The sequence below is a fragment of the Paramacrobiotus metropolitanus genome, unplaced genomic scaffold, assembly GCF_019649055.1.
Source record: "Paramacrobiotus metropolitanus isolate TYO unplaced genomic scaffold, Prichtersi_v1.0 Parri_scaffold0000029, whole genome shotgun sequence".
In the NCBI taxonomy this organism is placed as follows: domain Eukaryota; kingdom Metazoa; phylum Tardigrada; class Eutardigrada; order Parachela; family Macrobiotidae; genus Paramacrobiotus; species Paramacrobiotus metropolitanus.
In genome coordinates, this window is record NW_026570249.1 from 845,837 (window position 1) to 869,237 (window position 23,401).

The 23,401-nt window shown below is 40.7% G+C and overlaps 5 protein-coding genes across 6 annotated transcripts; 2 read left to right on the top strand and 3 right to left on the bottom strand.

Annotated features, from left to right (window-relative positions):
* Positions 1-3,586: 3,586 nt before the first annotated feature.
* Positions 3,587-6,172, bottom strand: LOC129588293 (uncharacterized). The gene is made up of 4 exons (XM_055482459.1): positions 5,630-6,172; positions 5,496-5,567; positions 4,233-4,349; positions 3,587-3,752 (listed from the first exon to the last, which is right to left on the bottom strand). The coding sequence occupies exons 1-4, from the start codon at positions 6,170-6,172 to the stop codon at positions 3,615-3,617; spliced, it is 870 nt and encodes a 289-aa protein (XP_055338434.1). The 3' UTR covers positions 3,587-3,614.
* Positions 6,173-7,665: 1,493 nt separating this feature from the next.
* Positions 7,666-12,770, top strand: LOC129588322 (sodium- and chloride-dependent glycine transporter 2-like). Its single transcript, XM_055482486.1, has 17 exons — positions 7,666-7,841; positions 8,707-8,914; positions 8,997-9,200; positions 9,288-9,321; positions 9,419-9,761; positions 9,851-9,871; positions 9,937-9,994; positions 10,185-10,261; positions 10,324-10,393; positions 10,458-10,491; positions 10,614-10,823; positions 10,951-10,970; positions 11,115-11,251; positions 11,594-11,763; positions 12,031-12,067; positions 12,170-12,337; positions 12,432-12,770. Exons 1-17 carry the CDS (start codon positions 7,839-7,841, stop codon positions 12,555-12,557), a joined length of 1,920 nt encoding a protein of 639 aa, XP_055338461.1. The 5' UTR covers positions 7,666-7,838; the 3' UTR covers positions 12,558-12,770.
* Positions 12,771-13,484: 714 nt separating this feature from the next.
* LOC129588254 (nose resistant to fluoxetine protein 6-like) lies at positions 13,485-21,371 on the top strand. Its single transcript, XM_055482417.1, has 8 exons — positions 13,485-13,923; positions 14,341-14,480; positions 14,784-15,327; positions 19,357-19,543; positions 19,669-19,935; positions 20,270-20,377; positions 20,451-20,804; positions 20,877-21,371. The coding sequence occupies exons 1-8, from the start codon at positions 13,692-13,694 to the stop codon at positions 21,124-21,126; spliced, it is 2,082 nt and encodes a 693-aa protein (XP_055338392.1). The 5' UTR covers positions 13,485-13,691; the 3' UTR covers positions 21,127-21,371.
* On the bottom strand, positions 16,089-17,683 carry LOC129588256 (probable glutathione S-transferase 5). The gene is made up of 2 exons (XM_055482421.1): positions 17,276-17,683; positions 16,089-16,726 (listed from the first exon to the last, which is right to left on the bottom strand). The coding sequence occupies exons 1-2, from the start codon at positions 17,565-17,567 to the stop codon at positions 16,389-16,391; spliced, it is 630 nt and encodes a 209-aa protein (XP_055338396.1). The 5' UTR covers positions 17,568-17,683; the 3' UTR covers positions 16,089-16,388.
* Positions 19,513-23,095, bottom strand: LOC129588255 (sentrin-specific protease 8-like). Of its 2 annotated transcripts, XM_055482420.1 has the most exons (6): positions 22,878-23,095; positions 22,698-22,786; positions 22,441-22,549; positions 22,215-22,381; positions 21,533-21,700; positions 19,513-21,168 (listed from the first exon to the last, which is right to left on the bottom strand). In XM_055482420.1, exons 1-5 carry the CDS (start codon positions 23,003-23,005, stop codon positions 21,540-21,542), a joined length of 654 nt encoding a protein of 217 aa, XP_055338395.1. In that variant the 5' UTR covers positions 23,006-23,095; the 3' UTR covers positions 19,513-21,168; positions 21,533-21,539. The 2 variants fall into 2 exon arrangements, with proteins under 2 accessions (XP_055338395.1, XP_055338394.1); XM_055482419.1 differs by lacking the exon at positions 19,513-21,168 and having other exon boundaries at positions 21,228-21,700.
* Positions 23,096-23,401: the final 306 nt, after the last annotated feature.

The following is a 23,401-nucleotide window of genomic DNA, read 5'->3' on the forward strand; positions in this document are numbered from 1 at the left end:
CGAATCCAGAAATTGTGAGCTGTCTTTTAGTGTCAACAAGCAAACGATACAGCACTCTAGATTATACATATAATGGGATTGATCAGAACTGTAAAATAACAGTCCGCAGACGCCAACACCTTTTCTACCAGAACTCATAGATTCTGTGTAAATCAAAGCAGTAGCGACATACGTCAATCTGAATGCCATTCGCCTACGCCTGCTGGAGCGGGTCTATTCATGACCCTAGCGACTAACGCGGCGATCCGCAGGTCGTCTAGGAATTTCCATTCAGGTCGGGATGTTATGGTCTTGAATGTTTCGTTAACTATACGCGTTAATACAGCTTTGGTCGTTTCGTTAATCCATCTGGAAAGTGCTGACAGAATGCCGACAAACCGCAAGTAAATGTGCTAAACCATCAGGTTACCTTCGAATTTGCATTTCCGGTAACATTTTCCCAGGCTTTCTTATAATTTTAGTAAACGGTACAGCACCGCACGGCAAAGCAGGAAAATAAGACAGAAGTTTTTCATCTTACCGTCCCACGGCGTTCCCGAAAAATTATTCAACACAATTAATTACTGTCGTAAAGATAGCACTTAAGAGTACTAAAAGAAGTATATATAGTTCAGCAAACAAGTCATTTTTATGAAGAGCTGCATAGGTTAAACGAAAAACAAAATCTCCGCGAAAAACCATTTCTTTCTCTATTCTAGGGCATTGAATCCAAATCCTCATTGTTGCAGAAATTCTCTCATTAGTATCCCAGCGGAAGCCAGCAGCGTGCAGGTCTGCAATGCGTCAGACAACTGATGTAGTTAACGTTGATTATTACTTAGTAGTTGACGGCATGATCCACAATGTGCATATTGATGTTAGTAATTATGTTTCTACGGAATGTGTAATTTTATGCGGTTGACATTTTGCTAAATTAAAACGGCTGCCTTTGTCTTGCGGTACTAATTATTACTAGCTGTGCGAATAGCAGTTTACACACATAGAGTAGATGTAATTACAGCACTGGTGCTGGTACCGGTAATTATGTTTCTGTATATTGTAATTTTTATGCGGTTGGAGGTTTATTAATTGATACGGCAGCCGGTGTCAAGTGAGTCAACGTACCCCCACCAACAATTCTCGTTTAATCGGCATCATTTCAGTTCCTTCCAGTTGAATGGCTTGGTTCGATACCATCGTAACCAGCGATGCCAAGGTGAGTTGCAATGCAGTCTGTTGCAACTTCAGAAAAAATTGGTAGCACCATTGATCATCGTTTACCGATGAAAGCTCTTTTTAATAATTATTACACTAGTATTAAACCATTAAGGGCAGAATTCACAGATTCAAACTAGCTAGGAAGTATGACTGAAGTGCACCGAAATAAAACAACTACGAAGAAGAATCATATGATTTATGCACCTAGTGTAGCATTGACGTTTGGCATTAGTGTATAACATGTGGTATTCTGTAGTCTGTACACAAAAGCTTTTGGTCGTGCGCGGACCAACGAATATTCCATAATCTAAAATGGAAAGCAGTATTGTAATCTAGGAGACTTACCGTGGGTGACGGAGACGAACTGATTAGTGTTTGCATCGCCGCATCGGACAGGCAATGTAATGACAGACTAATTTCACGGCTCTGAATTTAAACAACACTGTATTCGAGTTAAAAGTATAGCTAGAAACGTCGGAGCGCTATTATTTTTAGTATACCAATTACCAAATAACTCATACTGTGTTTTAAGTTTTAGATGATTATAACGGTTTAGAATCTTACCGTTTCGTAAACTGTCGTAAGAGGCGCCAGGAATCCGATAATCCACACACCGCCGACCAGAGCGATATTCCCATAATTCATAGCATACATTAGCGGATGCTTAATGCTGTTGTCAACGATGCCCGCCACGTACCCCGCTGTGCATAGCATATCCAACGCGTACGCAAAGCCGAGCATTCTACCGTAATAATCATTCAAACTCTCGCAGAAAACAACCATGTCCAGGTAGCGTCTCCGCAACTGCTCGACTTTTTTAGCGAACAACAGAATTTCTTTTTGATCTACTTTCTGATCCACTAAGGGAAGTTTCTTTATATACTGCATTTCGTACCATAGTGAATCGTGAAAGTTGCGAATGCATTTTCGCAGCAATAAAGCGTAAATGATTACTGTTACGTAAGCGAACTGGGATAGCAGTAAAGGCACTGCGACACAAACACCAAATAACGCAACACTAGCCGGAGAGGGGACCTTAATCGGCAGGGGACTGAAGCCTTCCAGGGACACGTTTCTCACGTCATAATATCCCGGCATTATAGCCTCAAAACTGACAAACGATAGAGATAAAGAAACAATGCAGGTCACTACTGCCACTACAAATAAACATTTCGTAATAATTGTTAAGCGTCGCAAATACTGCGTCTTTCCGTCAGAAACCAAAGTAGCGAAAAGGTCATCGGCTTTTTGTTTGATGGTACACCATAGGGCGCGCTTATGCCAGATCGCAGATAATGTTAAGATGGCTCTCCAGTTTACCGAAACAGTTGGAAGGGTCATCAGGCCCACAACGATGGGGCTTTTTGAGCTCTTGAGATCTCCCATGGAGGACGTGGAATCAAAGAACGGCCAAAGTGTGCTGGCAATGTTGACACAACCACAAAACAGTGTTCCAGCCAACAACACCCAGATCATCAACTTTCGCACAGTGCTACAGTGGCGCACGGGTGGTACGATTCCGAAAAACCGTAAACAGGATTCAGGAAGAGAAATTGTGGAGCAGAACGTGAGTAACTTGTTCTCCATTATTTATACTGCGTGCAACGGAATAACAAATTAAAACATCCAATGGATTTTCAATATTAATTTACAGATATTATTTGGATACTAAAAAGACTGGATACTCGAGAGACTGGACACTATAGATTTACAAACTTGCGATCATGATCTTGGTTTGGTTAAAGATTTTCGATTTGCATACACTATTGTACTACTGTATCAGGTTGTACGAAAGCTGAGAAGTACTGCAACAATATCTGACCAAGCTCAATAATAACCGAAGCAAATTTTGCTGTGCAGAGTATCATGGGGATTCACATTAAACAACTTACAATAACTGCAGCGCACAGAGGTCAACAAAAACTTACGTATACAGGTATAATCAACTGGATCTGGTATGTATAGAGAAAACAGCGGGCAAATTAATTTGTATTAGTGGATCATGCGGTAAACAGATCGTCTCTGCAATCTTCTTATAATAAGGAGTTTACCTTATACGAAATTCCTATAGTACGAATATAGATAAAAAAACAGCAGCTTCGTTTCGAAACGAGAAGCCTTATATGAGTAATTTATGTAAACCAACAATTTCGTGTTCTCCATCTCCCAACAAGGAAGGCTATGAAACTCACCGTTAAATTCAATATGCATAAGCACAAATACTGTAAATAGCATTACCAATTTTATTTATCCAGTTTTGTTTTGGCCTTTCATTGTGGTAAACTGGAATGTGAGTTTGTAAATTCATGAATGGTCTAAGGGGTATGTAGTTATCTTTACTGAACTGCTGACTGGAAAACAAACGAACAGCCAATTACCGTATGCGCTAACGTGACAAAAATTAAACCGTCAAGGAGTCAGTGGCGCTGAGATGGAGCGATCCATGTACAATTTCTCCTCATAATTTTGAGTGACTCTTGAAGGTGAACGTTAGATGAGTATTGTTCCGAGCGCTCAATCAGGAAACACAAGAAGCCGATGAACCCCATAATGATCTGGAAATGCAGTTTTAATGGCAAATAGTGACGGCAAGGTGTATGGTTACCCCTTATACACGGCTTGGAAAAAAACCGGTGGTTAATCGTTTAATCGGTTAATTGAGCAGTTTATTTAATCTAAAATCCTAACGATGTGCTTAATTAAGGTGAATGTTTTGACGTACGAAGGGTCCACAAATACAGATCTAGTACAAATACAGATCTAGTACCGAGCAGATCTGTTTTTATGGCTAGCCATATATGGCACAAAATTATGCTAGAAGTATCCCAAACGTAAAGAACCACAAATGCCACTGCTTTGCTACAGCACGTGCGGATAAGCACTTTAGCTGTTAAGGTAACGGGAGACGTATGTGTATATTTCGTACAAACAAATACACAAATCCTTGCTCAGTTCCGATTAAACACTGCAGAGTGTGCGGAAGCACAAAATTAATGTGCGAATATTTACTTCTTATTTACAGAATTTGCCCTTACAGTAATTCCAGTTGAGGAGAAAATGTGCACAACTCCCATGGCAGTGAGCGAATATGATCGATGTGCAGTCACATGAAGAATCGCCAAAAGCTTTTCACATTCCCCGGAGGACGTAGCCTTGAAAACACATTCGTGACAATTCCCCCGTAGAGGAATTGAATACGTAGGCGGTGGTTATATCATTAATACATAATACAAATATGCAGTGAAAAATTTGAAAAAAAGTTAAATTTTACCGTCTCACCGAATTTCTTTTGCACGACTGCAGTGTTTGCGAAGGAAACCTTCACGGATTGAAAAACTGCACCCATACCAGCGGACCATCGCTTCCGGTGTTCCCTTTCATTATGGCTACACCGGTGATTTGGGACCTTGGGTGCAGCTTTCTGATCTATGTATTTAGGATTCCTTTGTAAAACACTGCAGTCGTGCAAAAGAAATTCGGTGTGGATACTGGATACTGATAGTGAAAATACGCGTTTCACTGATGCCAATTAAATCGGAACCATGTGTTCATCTGCGTACGAGTTGTCTAGTTCTAACGTAGATTTTCTAGAATTTTGGAATGCCTGAACTATTCTGATGTGCAGCAATACGTTATTTTGACATGCATTGTTCATCTTGGACACAACATTCTTGTCCTGGGAAACGAGCAATTAAGTGTTCCAGTTCAATAAATTTTTTCTGAGCGCAGATAGTATGGAGAGTAAGGTGAGTCATCCACTGATACTGTCGTAGGACAATAGGAATGCAAGGCTGCTGCCCAACGATTGTATGATTGCTTTTTGAATACCGACCGTCTAGCTTTGCGATACATGTACAGCATCCGTTCGCTGTTCGAACGGGAATCCGACAGAGAATCGGCAACTGAACAGACAGGATTGAGGCTAACCTTTAGTGTCCTTTACTTTCCATCTTTTCCCCGTTAGAGGATAGACAGACGCAAAAGCTCAGAACAGACAGAATCATCCTGACCTTTCAGTAACCTTTCAGTTACACGTTGGATCCTATACTAATATAATATATAGACAGACTTCGTCTGCCATATGTTATATTAGGCTTGCCCGTTTCAACCGTGCAGCGCCTACGTAAAATATTCATCCTCTTTATCAAAAGTGCTGTTACTATTACTATCCACACATGTGCCAGGCTAGTGGTCACTCAGTTACTTTTGCACAGCATAATGCGCTTCAGAAATTAGCTGTGATGATACCACAATCAAATTATTTTGAGACCGAATGCATAAAATAGTGAATTCCTTACTGTCGAAGCGTTTCCGCGGTACTTTTGTCGATTACGGACAAAGTCACTCCAAACCGTTTTGGAAATAACCGCCTAAAGCACAGGAACAGCAGATTTGAATGAATCGGATTTTTGGTAAATGTGCATTCTTGTACCGAGCTGTGGACTAACGCTGCTTGGGAAATGACAACGATCAGCGCGATAATGGGACCTGTGACACTGGCAACGAATAGGCTCACATCGACGACATTGACCAGATTGGCCGAGACAAAACCGTTGGCGATGACAGATGCCAAAATAACCACATTGCCACACAACATTACAGCCAATAAGTTCGATAATGATTTGTCCATATCCTCCAACAGAGACGAGAGTTTCTCATTCTGTATTACTAAATTGCGCAGTATTTCGTCGAATGACCGAGTAAACCGGCATTTGGACGATAAAAAGGACATTTCTTTCTGTATATTTGAACAGAACACTGACCAGTACTCACTAATTAAAGTGCAGTAATGCACAATCGAACAGTACAACGGCAGCATGGCGGCTTCGCTTACAATCATAGAAAACTGTACCCATGCTGAAATTTGACCCATGCCCAGTGTAAAAACGAAATACGTGGTCTTCTCCCAATAACTCTCGGTAGCGTCAAGAGCGCTGTAAAGGTAGTAAGCAAAGCGAAAAACAATCATGCACATGATGTATAAAATTCCAAAGAATGCCAGGCGATTTCTCCAGGTAAACGTTCCAGATCCAAACGGAAAGTCTTTAAGAAAGAGTGAGCATTTCCTCATAAACTGGCTTATCTTTCTTGATTTTGTAATGATTGTGACTTGTGCCAAAATCGTCAAGAGCCCCGTAAATTGACTGCGCAAGAAAGCTAATTTGGTTATGATCGGACTTTGACGGCCCTCTCGTACATCCGCTAATCCGACGCCGGCGAGAGATTCGCTGTGCATTAGCCAATCAGTGAAATCGATGAAGAACAAGAAGCTTAAATAGCTGAGTAGAGTGTACCGCAAACAGTACAACAAAATTTGTTTGACGTTTTTGACGCACCAGCGGCGATTGTTAGACAAACGGTTGGGTACACCTCCAGTAATAATGTGAAAATATGGGCTTAGTGGGAAATCATGCAGATCTGGCTGCAAAAGGTCAACCTTGAATATTTTCCAAAGGTAGCAGACAATATGAACGAATTTCCGCAATCGATTCATCCAGACTTATCTACTGATTATAATTTATAAACACTAGTGATGCAATATTTTCTCTAAACGATGACTGCAAAACTGCAAGGTGGAATTTTTAACGACGTTCGACTAACCAGCCAGCGGCACTAGTGCTGTACCTGCGTGTGAACCGTAGTGTCTCTGTTAATTCCTCAGCCATCATACTTGAGGCAAGAGCTCTCGAAGTCATGGAGCTCGCTGTACAAGGTCATGCGATTGAGTAATCAATCTTTACTTTTAGGTAATTTTTGTACAAGCAGCAGTTCTGAAGTTTAGATTAGCTGGAAACGGAATTGTTTGCAGAACGCTGAAAGGTAGACAAAAAGGAGTAGAAAAGAAAAAAGAGGAGAAAAATAGTACACATACTTAAGGCTGACATATTTTTTACAAAATTTATCAAACTTTCTGCAACCTAAGAAGTAGTGCCTAGGACAAGGACGGCACGCTTTAAATGCAAGAGCGGAAAACAAGCATTAAATGGCGTCACTAGTACTGTGTTAATTATATGGATTATATCGCTTAGAGTAAGTATACCACGCGATTTAGGCTGTCCTGTACTGTGCAGAAAGTATGTACCGTCTATACTTATGCACAGGTGTAGGTGAAACGATACGGGAAATGCAACTGCGTGCGGCAATCATGGGCATTAGTAATTCACCTTGATGTAAATGTCGTAATGACTCGCCAGTACGTTATCTCTTTAACTGTGCCATTAACGTAAAATGGGCTATACGATCAATCCTTTTGGAATTGAATCATTTGTTTTTATTTTGTACTTACTTCCTCGTTGTAATAGTCACAATAGGCGTATCACGGCATTTTGCCGATAACCATTTATTACCATTGTAAGTGCGATAAGCACAGCACCATTGTTACGCATTCTCCGAGATTATTTCCAATGGTTTCATGCGCATGTGATTTGCACAAACTGGTACAACTAGCACACAGATGACAGGTACGGTACGATACATACAATACTCGTGCTCTCCAGCACGATGTGCACAAGTGGTAGCGAGTCTAAAGTGGCAGAAACTCTTGAAAATTTTGGATAAGCTCTTGTGTGCCGACTGCTTTTCACCATCGTTGACAGACACTGAAGGATTTGTACCCGCCACACATTTCCTGTTGCTCGACAATGGTGAGTTAGAACTACTATAGAAGGCACGTTAGTGTTGTACAGAATTATTTGTATATAGTAGAAGATCCAGCGATATGATGGACAAGTTCAAACAATAAAATAACATTCTACAGTATCAGTACAGTTTAAATGGTTAACTGCTTTATAGCAAAACTTAGCTTAAATCGAAATAATTTTATGCTTATTTTTGTCGGAAAGAAATAACTGTTAAAACTTTTACCAAGTCAGGAGCGATGGAAAAGCGTTAGCGTTAGAAATACTTTCGTTTAATAAGTAGCTTTCGTTTAATAAGTAGCTGTAATAATTGCATGCTAACTGCTAATGACTTGTTTTGGACGAGTGCGGTGTCTTTGTATGCGGAAGAGACAAGTTGTGCGGTTAGTATATAAGCACTTGCGGATCAGAAATGTAAGTACAGAGTACAGTTAGTTCACTTTCGTTTTCTCCCGCCCGCCGCTTCCCTTTGTTTCGGTGGAGGGGGCTCACTGTGTTGAGCTGCTTGTTTGTCCGCCTCTCCTTGAGCGGTTTGTTCGTGTTTCCTGTTGTTTGTTGTGACGACCGTATGTTTAGCCAGAATGTTGTGTCTTCGGTGTTCGCTACGCCCATAAGAAGTAAAGTTTCTGTGCCGAACAGTCGTTCCGGTTTTCTTGCTTACACATTATATATACACAAGCGGAGACGTTATTGGGACATGTTTGAAATTGTGGTTTGAATTTAACTTAGCAATATGTGGCTGCTGCGCTACAAAAGTGCTAACCAGCTATGCATTTTTTGTATCGCTGGTTGTATAACATCATCGATAAACATAAAAATTGATAGAAGTATACGAAAGCGTTTGTGTCTAACGTTTAATCGGTTTTTTTAGACAAAAGGTGGATTCGATCTCCAGCATGGCGACTGGAAAGCGACAGAAGCCGGCGTATCCCGCCGTCCTGGCGGGTTAACGGCTGAAAACACCAGCCAGGATGGCAGTGTGCCGGATCGCACACGATGGGGCCACAAAGCGGAATTCGTGCTTGCCTGTCTCAGTCTGTCGGTTGGTCTTGGAAATGTCTGGCGCTTCCCTTACATCGGTACGGAGCTTTGCTATTGGTCCGCTCCTTTTGCCGGAGTGTCGCACACCTGCCTTAATTTCACTGTCTACGCTTGTTTCAGCGTACGCCAACGGAGGAGGAGCCTTCTTGTTGCCATATTTAATCGTCTTGCTCCTTTGCGGCAAACCGATGTATTTCATGGAAGTGGCCTTTGGTCAGTACCATCAAGAGGGACCGGTGACAATATGGAAGCGAGTGTCACCCATCGGAAAGGGCATCGGTATTGCGCAAGTGGTCATTCAGTTTATGACGGCCATGTATTACAGTAAGCAGTCGACAAACCGTATATACACTGTTGCGGATTTGGGGCAAAATGCAGAATCTGAAGATTGTATGGTATGATGCTTTTCAGTTGTCATCATGGCGTGGACAATGTACTACTTCTGGTAAGCATATTTAGGAGGTATTGTCAGCTCACTGACAGCTGCGTTTTCATTCCTGCAGCACTTTCTTGTTTCGTAATTACGATTTTCTTAAAATTAGGACGACATTAATCGCCGCTTGCCAAGGGCAACCAGTACCGTGGAGTGGTGATTTTTGCACCACAGACTGGGCTCATCGAGATACCTGCCTAGTTTTAAAGGAAGCGGAAAAGCTCAACGCCAGTGAAATTGAAGTTGTCACTTTTGACACTAATGAGGCGCATGACTTCAAACGGTATTCATCGGCACAACAGTATTTCGATCGGGTTATCCTTATGCGTTATGACCAAGGAGGAGACGAAAGCACAAAATATGGACTCAAAAGTACCATGGGTAGCGTAAACTGGATTCTAACGGCAAATCTCGCTGGTTGCTGGGTACTGGTGTTTCTGTCATTGGTGAAGGTAAGCCACAGAAATGGGAATAAAAAAACTGATGTTTTAGAAATAACGAAATAACGAAATAAATAAATTACACTGTATTGCTTTTTCAGGGCATTAAATCAGCCGGAAAGGTAATCCTTATAAAATAGTTTCTGTACGTTGCCGTTTGGGTTGCAACGTTGGTTCGTTTATCTAGGTTGTGTATGTCACCTCAACTCTGCCATTCATCGTGCTCATCATTCTTCTCGGAATAGGTAGTTGGAAATGTATAATATTTCGATGGATTGTTCCCAATTTATAATTCGTAGCTACGTTGACTAACCATACTTCATATTCGGCTTGCAATCCTAAAATGATTGTGGTGTACGCAACCTGTATCATTACTAATCACGCTGATTCCCGTCTGCAAGGTATGATGTATCCTTAATAAATCTAATCTCACAGGAGCTGCACAGGACAACGCTGTCGAAGGAATACTTTATTTCATCACTCCTAAGTTCAGCAAATTGTTGGAAATTAATGTAAATTTTGATTTTCATTGATTACGGTGTTTTCATACAAATATCAACCTTACTTTTCATAGACCTGGCGAAATGCTGCTGAACAAATGTTCTACTCGCTGTCCGTTGCCTTTGGATCGTTGGTAATGTTGGGTAAGAATATAAATTGCGTACTTAAAGGATACGATTAGTAAATCTACTCTGTGCGATGTTTCAGGATCGTACAATCAGAGGAACAACAACTGCTACCAGTAAGAACTGTTTATAAAGTTCATAATGGAATATTAAATCTAATGGATGTGGTAGCGGTAACAAGTACTAACAACTTACTCGAAATGAACAAATTAATACCGTCATTGGTTTTGGTGAACAGGGATGCTATGATCGTGTCCATTGCTGATACCTTGACCAGTGTCACAGCCGGCCTCAGCCTCTTCGCCATTTTGGGTTATCTGGCCGGAGCGACAGATTCCCCTATTGAATCTGTAGCAGTTTCCGGGCCTGGACTTGCGTTCGTGACCTTTCCCGAAGCGGCCAGTTTGATGTGGGGATCTCATTTCTGGGCAATACTCTTCTTCGTTATGTAAGTAACTGCACTTTTTTAAGTGCGAAGTCGAAGCATCTATCCAGGATGTCGTTCTACAGTACGCTTAATGCAATTCTTAAACATCGCAAAATGCTTTATTCATCACCTGAGTATGTGTTTGCAGGTTGTTCACTCTCGGCTTAGGTATGTTTTAATGCCGTCTTAAAGCAGTTACATCCCATATTCTACTGTTTTCGAATTCTGATTACGTGTACACAACTGGACATGGAAAATTTGAAGCATTTCTCCGTGTGTTTGCTAGCGAAAACTGTTTTTATTTGGTTGCAGGTTCTCAGATTGGTACTCTGGAGACTGTGCTGACTGTACTTTACGATCGGTGGCCATCACTGCGAACAAAAAAGCCACTGATGTGCGGGATATTTTGTTTTGGATGCTTCATCTTGGGATTCCCTTTCATGTTGCAGGTCAGTAATGCGAGTACATAAGGAACGCTATCAGCCGACCACCACTACTCGGGTAGGTCCGCATGGTGGTATAACCACTATTCGACATAACCAAGAATGTCATCTATGTAACACAGATGGATTTACGAAACTCTATGTGATTAGATACTTATTTGCATAGCGGTCTGCGCTTGCGGTTGTTAGATCCCACGGCCATGTGGCTTCGTAGATCCGATAATGATTTATTATGTTAATCGTGCTCTAGTTGCTGGATAACGTTAAGTAACTGAGTGCTGACGTCTCTGCTGAGTGGTTAAATTAACGGTTTTTTCAATTAACTATAGTATATTTTGTATATGATAGGGAGGTATTGACCTTTTCGACATCTTCGACTCCTATGCCGGTGGATTCAGCGTGCTGTTCCCGGCATTCTTCGAGATTGTAATTGTCATGTGGGTGTATGGGCTCGATCGGTTCATTGATGACCTCAAGGATATGCTTGGCAAACGAGGAGATGTTGGATACTATTGGAGGTAAAAAAGATTATACCTCGTATTATTTTACAAGTTTCTAAGGATAATAATTATATTCAAAAAAGCAAACTTAAGCCCGTTAATATTACATGTAATACTGATGTATTTAATTGTAATATATTGAGGTATTCGTCTTCTTACACTACGAGTAGCTATATAGGTATTTCTGATTTTTTTGCATGTTCGATGTAAAATTGTAGGGTAGGTCTTCCTATTAGCAACTACAAGTACACTCCCCGTAATAACTTATGCCGCATCTGTTTGCAGAACAACTTGGGGTTTTCTGGCGCCGTTGACCCTATTTGTAAGTTCTAATTCATTTATGTATGAAATCATTTATGTATATAGTATCTGCTACCATGGAGAGTCGGAAAGATTAGCGAAATAATTTTGATCCGGTTTACAGTTTATTTTGGTTATTTCGTTTGTCTTCTACTCGCCACTTAATCACGGTGAAACGCTGCCAGCATGGGCGGATTTAATTGGATGGGGACTCGCTCTGGCATCTATTATCCAGATTCCCGTCTTTGCAGTCATTGTAGTATGGCAAACGCCGGGTAGAACGTTCGGCGAGGTATGCAAAATACGCTATTAGTCTACACATACATATTACTGTAACGGTTGTTTCATCATCCATAATTTACATTGTCAAATTTGCATTATTGCAGAAACTACACGAAGCCATGTGGCCGCGCGAAATTATGCAAAGTAACCCGGTCGTTTTGCATAATGAAATACCTCTGTCGGAAAAGCAAACTCCTAAGTATTTTGATAACCAAGGCTTCGAATCATAGCATTATCGCGAGCGGCGATATTCCCAGTTGCTCTGTGATCTACATTCGAGTAATTTGTAGTTTTCTAAAGTGTTGTATTAATACAAATATATTCCGTCTTGGTTTTGTACAGAAAATGCACGCCTAACTGGAATTGTACAAGTACTTCAGTTACAGTACTTGAGTGAGAACCTGACCATTCACCGATTGCAACCTATTAAATTTTGAGCACGAGAGGCGTAAGCCTTAATGCACAAAGCAACCTATATAAACACCAGCAACGCTTCCTTTAATTTTTGGTCCACATTTTTATCTGCACACTGCATAATACGATGCAAAATTTTTGAAACCCCGTTTTAACAGTAAATCTATCGAGTGTAATACGGTACGCGCGCATATTCTCCCAGTGCATTTACGTATCTGTACCATATTTGCAATTCCGGTGTCTGATGAATAAATTTCACTCGAAATGCGATTTAACTGGCCGAAAATAGAAGCACGTTAAACATATCGTAAAACTGTTGTACGCCGGTAAAAGTATTTTATAAAGTCGCACCGATGGACTGTTTAAATATTCAAAAAAGTTAATTTTGTTATCATCATCTGACAAATAAAATTTATCGGTCATGCCTGGTTGTATCGATATGTATCTATGCGTTCACTGCATGTGAAACCTCAAACATTCATTTTATAAAAGGCAACTTAATGCATAATTATGAGTGTTGATTGTTATAAAATGCACATTTGCCGTACAGCACGAGTACTTCAGTTTGTGGTCTGCAGTGGTCATATACAGTAAGTATGTATAACCTACAAATGATTTCGTTCCACGGGTACAGCTTAATTTCACACAGCTTTAATTTATTATCTTATCTTATTTTGACAAGAAATCGTTGGTAGTGAATTGACCTGACAATGTTAGGGAAATATGCTGTTTAAATTTAGTAGGCTAACGTTGCAACAAAGATCGCTCTTTGTTGTGCATGCCATTAATGCATGATCTGTTCTAAGGATATTTACTTGGTAGTTTTCATTTCCACTTGGTATTTTTTTTTCTGTGGATGCTCTGTAGATGTGCACTCTTTTACGAGATACTCGTAGCTAGCTATCCGGATTTTGGATTCTTAAGAGTTTTCTGTTTAACTCACATCCATTATGTGGATCAAATGGGTATTGTTCCTGCGCCTGGCCATTATCAGTGGAATGGCCCGGAAGCTGGAGTTCAAGCCACAAGCAAATGCTCTAGTCTCAGTTATGGCGCAAAATAATTTTTTCAGGTCTTATTTTGTTACGGGAAACATTCCCAAATCAGTCAGTGAACCTTGCAAGTTATATCTAGTGGATTTTATGGAAGATCTGGAATCCAGGAAGATGTCAGCTATTCAAAGTAAGGACTAGGGTTCAATAACTGAAACAAGCCGTACAAAATTTCACTTTACCTTGACACGCTTCTGTCATAAAATTTACAATGTGATGCATCTTACGGATACTGAACTTTTTCTACGTATACGTATGAGTACCTATGCCACTATATCTATAGAAGTATAGATATGTAATATTGATATGCGCATGGCGGTACTAAAGATTTAGATCTATTTAGTAGTGCCATGATATGCGCTGTACAATATGTACGATATTTATAAATATAGATATATTGCGGTTGGCCAAGCACATAATTATATAGTGATTATGTTAAAGAATTAACATAATTACAGTATCTAACCGCCTGCCACAAGTGTTTTTCATTTCCTTCGATGTGCACCTCTCAGATACATATTAATTTACGCTCTTAACGTGTTGATAGTGGTGGATGCATTCGGAAAAATTCCCGGAAATATTTTACGAGGACACCTGCAGTGGATTGGATCTTATGATGAATGCGCGAATATAGCTAATAACTCGGCAAATTACTGCATCACAAAGCTCAGCACTTCTGACGCTCTGGTAAGTATCGCGTGAAAAATTCGGGAGAAAATGCAGGTAGCATTTTTTCTAAACGACTTTGCCGTACTCGATTATCGCAGCTTTGTGTTGACTGTGCAACAGGTCTGTAAAGCTTAATTATTAATTAATTAATATTGCTCTTTTTATTCACTACGTATACGTGTAACCTTTCCGTGACGAGGAATGGTAACGCATATATATACATATACAATATATCTATACATTAGTCAGATAATAAAAATTTAGAGACTTTCACGGTTGCACTTTACTCGTAATATGCCAAAAACGTCTGCAATTTATTAGGCCAGCATTCAACAAAGCCCAGCACTGGCGACCTGTTTACCTCGACAATGCGGTCCCGCTGACATCACCGCCATCGTCGACGACCTGATCGGCTACATTAAAAAGCTCCTTCCCCAACCAGTGCCCGAACTGGATGCCCTGTCGGCGCGCGATACGACCTGCGAACCCGATTTGCCCGTCGAGTGGGGATTCTACTTATTCTTCGTGATTATCGCGGTTCTGGTTATTCTGAATATCTTCGGCACTCTGGTGGACGGCTACGTGCTACCCCGACTGCACGCGGCCGAATTAAGCCGGAAGAGTTCCTTCACCGAGAGCGGCGAAGAGGACGAACCACTGCTGCAGGATGCGACTGCGGATGGGATCGAGGTCAATCCGTTACCGGCCAGAATCCGAGCCATCTTGTGCTTCTCCGTGGCGAGGTCATGGCGATATTTAACTGCAGATCGGGAGGATGAGTTAAGCTTCCTGAACGGTATCCGTGTGCTGTCCATTTGCTGGGTGGTGCTGGCTGAATTTGGCAATCTGGGCGAAATTGCATATGGTAAGAGGCTAAGCGCTAACTGTTAAAAGAGACGCAGGGTCTATTTATTTACTGTAGACAGTAGGTACGTATACGCGTTCACAGTGGAACACCGGAAGTAAGTATCACATAGATGCAGAACTATTTTTTATTATCTATACATAGAATAGTTCATACAAATACAGCTAGTAGTAGTACTTACCAGACCTGTGCAGTTATTTTTAACTATTTAACTTAACGCGAGTTATTTTCGAGTTATCGAGTTATAGCGTAACTCGGAAGCGTAACTCGCTTCCCCAAAAACTTAACTCTAACGTAACTCTCCTGAAAATTCTATGTATTGTCAATGGTAGCGTAACTCGCGGTATAACTCAAAACTCGATTTTCTTGCAGCAGTAGCGTAACTCGTAGCGCAACTCGCACGCTCTGTGTAACTCGTAACTCTAACTCTGGGTCAATTTTCCATAACTGCACAGGTCTGCTCCCTTACTTTATACAGTTACTACGAGTAGGTGCTGAAAATATTTCAGACGCAGAAAAACCATCGTTTGTGAGTCGTGATCCGCTAATTCAGTCAAATAACATACGGTATTCTAAACTGGATATCGCAAAAAATTTTGCATAAACAACCAGCATCACAAAAATTGTGCATGTTCGTTAGATCACTAACGTTCTAATACAGATACTTGGGACCATTAGGCATTTACAATTAAATTTATTTACTTTTGCTACGCAGTTGATACGCTTCTATTATTGTCGATTTATCAGACCGAATATTAACATCGAATTTAAGTTGTGTTGATTTCGTAGTGTTTGAAGTTTAATTGCCTAAGCACTTAAAAGTTGTTAAACATTGTAACACTGAACAGTCAAAACTCCACTAACTCATGCACGAAGTTTCAAAAACACGTATTTAACATATTAAACCAAAATGAAAGGAATCGTTCGTGTGCTAACTGGATCGAGACCATATGCAACAATTAAAACGTGCAAGTAGGAACATGAAAATAAGCAACATAAAAAAATAAAGAGACGTCCGAACAGCGAAATGCCAGGCTAACAAGCTACCCAAATAATACCGCTCAGACTGAGGTCTCCGGGCGAGCAGCGATCCACTCCTTGATGCCCTTCAGCTCGTGAACGCGGTCGCTGTGGGCCTTCAGCAGCGGATACGCGTTCAGGAAATCGGCGTTCAAGCGCTTCAGCTCATCGAACAAGATGACGATGGCGAAGTCGCCCCAGGTGGGCTTGTCGCCGACGAAGAAACCCTGGCCGTCCTTGTTGGCCGCCAGTTTGCGCTGGAATCCGTCCAGATACTTGGGCAGACCCTCCCCGAAGTACTTGGTTTTGATTTCATCGGCTTTCTTCGTGTCTTTGGCCAGGAAGGCGCTGATCCAGGTGCCATAGTCCTTGGCAGCGTCTGCAGATTCAAATCAAAATATAAAATCGAATTCCAAAAAATGAACCACCGAAAATCCTTACCAAGAACATTCATTTAATTTAAAAACTTTTAATTTTTAAAATTTAATAAAACAAATCTACAAACTGATGCATTATTTCAATAACTTTAAAACGTGTTACAAAAATCCTAAAGGCATTAGGTATTCATAATAATCGATAGTTCTTTCAGGATAAGTTTACTGTTAAAATGGTTAATAACCAAATTTTTATAACGTGATGTGCCGTGCAGCAAACACACGAAAACAGCAACACTGCAACAGAGAAAAATTCGCTAAAATTTCAAACTGCATAGAAATAGTAGAATAAATTATAATACACTAGTAACACAGCCAAAGAGCTAGTAATTTTTGAAAGCGGAAAGCCTAAACATATTATTGTAATCTGCCCAGGGGTTGTCATTACTAATTCATAATTGGCAGCAAATTATTATACAATTTAGTCGGTAGTACCGACTCGGTACGAACGGCAAAATATAATGCGCACTGCCCACTATCTTCATAATTCTTACCGATTCCGAAGTCGACCAGAGCATCAACTTCGGCCTCTTCCCAGGCATTCTGGCCGGCCAACTTGAAGGTACGGGCCAGGTAGCGAGCAATGGCCATGCTCTGCGACAGTTTCTTGCCGTCGACTTCCAGCCAGGGCAGCGTACCATCGGGCGCGTTGGGTTTCTGGGCGGGCCATTCGGAGAACTCGTAGCGTTTGTCTTCAAACTCCTGGCCCGCGTACTTGAAGATCCATCGCGAGATTTCGCCGCGGGCACGCAGGTTAAAGTAATGCAGGGTGTATTTGGGTGCCATTTTCAAGTAATTAATTTCGAATTACAGCGAAAAATCGAGCTAATCTGCAAGTGGGCGAGGAGAAATTGATCAACAGTAAAAACAGTAAAAACACTTGTGCTGCACTGCAGTCTGCGGCTGTGCTTTAAATATGTACAGAAGGTACAGTGTGCAGGTTGCTGATACGTCAGCAGACCGGGGCGGGCGATCAATGAATCCTTGGCAGATGCTTATCACGTGAGTGATAAGCTGTGCCTGTGCAAATATCGTAATATGCCAACTGACGAAGCGGAAGTGATTTCGCGAAGGTTCTACAAATGCGTTGGGCGTTCCGGTATGAATCTACAGTTTTTATTACCAACAACCGGTTTTGAGCTTTGACTTACTTTTAAAAATATCCAGGTGAGTTCCCGCCAGCGCTTACTTATGCGCCAGGTGCCGCCTACAGACAGCCGAAAATACAAGAATTCATGGTTTAATACAGCACCTTGCATAAAAAGCAGCATATTTAAATGTTTTGTGTTGGCAGTCTCATGTAATATCTATATTAACTCTCAGAGGGTTATCACATAGGGTACGCTTGTAACAAATGCATTCCGAAGCTTAATTATTATAAATCAGACACGTACAGTACTATACTTGGTATATGTTTAAATATACCAGGACTTCGGTACTTTTAATTTCTACGAATTTTTTTGGCTTACAGAATGTAAACCTCCTATAATCGTATTGCCCGATGTCCAACACCCTACAGAATTTCAAAATATCGTACGTTGCATGAAACTGGGATACTATTCATAATTATTTATAGAACTATTCCCCACATCAATTCACAAGTACAATACAGTGCCAATGTGCCATCCTGAGAAAAACGGTTATGTTACTTCTGCCGTTTGCTGTTATTCTATGCAGTACGCGCTGGCCAGTGCAGATTAAAAATGCGCGCTAATATCTGAAAAGAATGTTTCGGCAACATGGTTTTTAATGCTTATAACATAAAATATTGCGGTATGTAGTCACATTATTGTAGTGTATTTAACAATTGACAGCACGATATGCAAACGTTCGTATTAATGACTGCTTTATCAGTGGACCACTTTACACATAATTTCTAATTGCTTAGTCGAGCATTCAAAGTTAAAAGAATATGGTAATTAATAGTACAAGTACATACACTGACCGGCGTACTAGTGAAAACCGGATGCGTTTTCCTAAATATTAAAATGCAATCCGTTTGTTTACGTTCCAATATCTATATTACGTATCTGTATAATTTTATGTTCACTTTCTGCGCATGTGCAGAGAAATGCGCATATATGCGCATACCCGGTTCTACGGCAAGCAATTTTTTGACGTGCTTTAGACATCGTCGGAGCACAACACGCCGTCTTTAGAACGGCATGTTTCAGTATACTTATGGAGCCCCTTTTTATGTACATTTTCACGTCTAAAATACATGGTCTACGAAACTATATTATGGCTTTTTGAAACTCAAAAAACAACCATCCAAAGGACATCTTTTGGATGAAGAAGACATGGGCGCTTTTTTTTCGAATAGAACCGGGATATATAATGCAGCTTTTTTGATCTTTTTAAATGGTACAGCTTTTAATCGTAAGTATGGAGGGTATGTTAAAAAACGTTTAACTAGACTTAGTTTACTGTCTTGGTGACTGCACTTTTAACACAATAAAATCGAAGAAGAGCTTGAGTACAAATTAAACACTGTTTCATAATGTATTACGAGTTATCCTCAATTCTCAATCCCGTTATCTTCGCAGTTATCCTCAAATCATTTTGTTGATTGCAGAAAATCCGTTAGATTATTTGGACAGCGCTGGCACAATTTTTGGTCAACTAATTACCAACTTCTCTTTCGCTGCTGACACGTTTTTCATCGTTAGCGGCACTGTTTTGACGTATACGCTGATGACAAAGCTTAAAGTCCGCAGCGGGAAAATTAACTGGATTTGGATTTATTTGCGGCGATGGTGGAGGTCAGTCTAGCTTGGTCGTGTACCATCGGCAACTTTTTATTAATTTACTGTTTCCAATCATTAAGTCAAAATTTGGCTTATCAACCTTAAACGGTAAAGCTTGACACATGTTTTCTACACTGCAGGTTGACTCCACTCTACGTGTTCCTGTTGGTTATCTGTATCTTCGTTGTGCCGCAGCTTGTATCAGGACCGTTTCCGATCATAGCGGGTCAAGATTCCGGTGGTAATCCAATTGATTTCTGCAAGCAGAACTGGTGGGCAAATGTCTTGTACGTCAACAATTTCATCCCGACCAACACCCTGTACCTCTGCATGGACTGGACATGGTTTATCGCGGTGGACATGCAGTTGTTTCTTATCACGCCAGTTATCGTTTACGTCCTTTACCGGTACGAAAAATCTGGCTTGCGTCATTTATGTAGTCGTAATGTATAAACTAATTTACTTATTGCATACCTGTCATTAATATCATACATATAACATTACAAGCTCTGTAAAAATACATATTATACGCTCTGCAGTACAGTATACAGCTTATCGTTATATACAGCTATACGTTTAAGTAAGTTTTGCACTGTAATAACACTGTATAAATTAGGCGTTTCGCTGTAAGAGATAGGTGATAGCCTGATAGGTAAGAGATAGGTATCCTTGCTGTAAGAGGTAGGTGATAGGTATCCTTTAAGTTTGGCTGGTGTGTGTTGAACTGTGTAAAAATTTCAGCTTGCCCAAAATCGGTACGGCAGCCACGATGATTCTGATTGCTGGTTGCGTCGTGGCGAATGGACTGATTGCCGGACACTGGGGATTGCCGGTGACCGTTAATGAACAGTAATCTGCACTAGCTTCCCAGTTCTCCAGATACCTACACAGGCTACATTGCAACCTGTTTCATTTAATTTAGACCTATTTACCACAATGAAACGTACGACCCTAACCACGACTATGTCAACTCGAAACCATATACCCGTGCCACACCCTATCTCCTGGGAATTCTGATCGGATTCTTATTTGCACAGAAAGCGGAATGGCACTGTGTCCGACCAAAACTGCGTTTCGCCGGGGTTAGCTTCGTTTGGATCCTCTCGTGCTTGACGGGACTGTTTACCGTGTTCGGGCTATATCAGTCCTACAGCTGGCCAAACGGGGCAACGTACACCGAGCGAGAAACCTATCAAACACTGAGTCGACTGGGTTATTCTCTGGCGGTTGGGTGGGTGCTAGTGGCATGCCGGTACGGAAGTTCTGGACCGATCAAGTATGCAGCTTTACTATTATACAAACTGAAAAATTCACCAGAATTTATTTGTTTAACAATTTTGTTGCGCAGGTCCATCTTGAGCTGGAATATTTTCAAGCCATTGAGTCGCTTGACATTCGCCGTGTACATGTTCCATCCCTTGGTAGTCCAATACTTTCTGATCAGCCAGCGTGATCCCTTCTACTATAACGGGATCAATTTTGCCTATTTGTACCTCTCAATGCTCTTCATATCCCATCTACTGGCGACCATTTTAGCCGTATTTGTAGAAATTCCATTGTTGCGTCTAGAAAAGGAAGTGTTCGGTTCCAAACGTTGATGTCCAATCAACTTGGATTTGATTTGTTCGTGGAATCAATACCTATTATATTTCGCCGACGTTACTTTTATACCGGAAAGGCGGAAACTGTTGTGCTAGTATTACGTGATCTGTTGAGCAGCTGTGATAAAACTAACCATAAAATACATCGTAGACACCACATTGGTTTAAATTTCTTAAAACTTACAACCTCGGCAATTAACTTTCAGAGATTCACGACCCATGCAAGTCATGTGCTATTCAAACGAACAACAGTACTGATTTACTATGTGAAATTGATTTTGTGATAATCAAACACTCAAACACACTGAGCGCAATTCATGAGACCGGACGGAATTAGAAGAACCGCAACAGTAAATTATTACTGTCACTCACATCCCATAAAAAAATCTTTTATTAGATGTACCTTATCGTTAAAAAATGTCTCTCAAATGCCAAATCAGATCGCGGATTTTTTTCCGTTTCTCCGCGACGAAAGAGGGGGTTATGTGCTCCAACTGTTGCGGCGTTCCCTTTATATAACTGGCCGCCAGCGCCTCGGAGAAGCAAATCACATACATTCCGCAATCAAAGCCTACGACAACACACGCAAAAATTAAAAATTTCACGGTTTACAGGGGGAAAATATTGCTAGTTGCTAAATTACTTTTTCTGAGCTTCTAGCTAAATCTACCGTTTACAGAGTAAGCGATTAACTGCGCATTGCCAGAATAAATACCAAGCAGTTCATCTCATAAATACTTCTATTAAATGAATCAACTTTTCTTCGCTTTGCTCCGAAAAATGTACTTGCTGTTCGAAAAGCAAATAATCAACGACGCTTAACTTAACGGAATCAATGAAAAGTGCAGCAAACATAAAAGAGGGCAGCTACTACAACCAGTCGACACTTATAGTACAGATACACGCATAATATTCATTGAATTTACGAGTACAAAACGAACAGGTAAAAACGAAAAATCCAGTAATTTCAGTAATCAGATAATTTTGTTTCAACTCTATTTATTTTGTACGAGTATAAAAATCTGAAATTGTAGCGGTATTATTTTAGCTTGTTTAAAAAAAGTAGTTTAGTGTACAAGCCGTACCATTTGCCTGTTGGGGAACATCCAAATATTGGAATTTCGGCCGTTCCAAAATACCAAGCGCCTTCTCCATAATGGCCGCAACTTCTTTGGCAGTTTTCATACTGTGTCCCATCCAGGAGTCCAAATAAAAGAAGGTATTCTCCAATCGATTATACACCAACAGGCTCCTGAAAACAACAATTTCACTGGACAAATTAAACTGAAGAAAATAAAAACTTTAACCTACCAGTGGGTCCCTCCTGCAGCATCCACATGCTCGTTATTGTTCAACGGTAGAAAGACGTAGGATTTCTCAGCAAGACGGAGATCTTTGGTTATATCACTGGCAGCGGCATCTGAATCATAATTTCAGTTATTTTAGTACCAATCTAGCAAAGCGACAAGATTGTCCTTTTCTGTTTTGTTTTCACCTGCATTAGACGATTATTATTAGAGTCATTAGACGGAACAGCAGAATCAGCTCATAATGAAAGTACTCTGTACCCGTGCTGACTGAACAGGCGAAGACCACATCGGGATGGACGAAACATATATCCGCACGATTTTCAGAATAAACGTACTTTTCCAAATATCTACAGAAACCGAAAAAGTAATTAGGATTATAAAAAACTAATCGGAGTAAAAGTACTTAACTAGAGTTTCGAGCAAGAGCCGGGAACTTACTCATTATAGAAACCAATAATCACGTCGTTGATCCAGTGCTTTCCATCCAGTAGATCAACATCGCGTCGATAGATAAGAGTGTCAAAGAAGCTCAAAATTATTTCGTTCGGGAAGGGTTTTTCCGACATTTTATGCAAAGTAAGTTAACACCTAACACAATAATCTAACCAAAGAATTCTGCGTCATAAACTTCGAAAACAAAAAGAAAAACAAACTGAACGAAAAATATTCAAATGAATGTCTGAAACGTTCAAAAGTGAACCTCAAAAACAGCAGAAGTCACGTAACCTTCGTGCGTGGTGGTGGATGCAGCGAAAGCGGCACCGCATTAACTTTTCCGGGTAGATTGTAGCACTACAGAGACGTAGAAACTTGAAAGGATGCGAAAGGGATGAGCTTTTTAAACTGCCAAAAAAAGGCCCAAATTCCAGGTACGGTTAGTAGCAGGGGCAGCAAAGCAATCTAGCAATCGTACTAGCGACATAATGGCGTTAACGGTCATAATAATTATTTCCGTCGGTCCG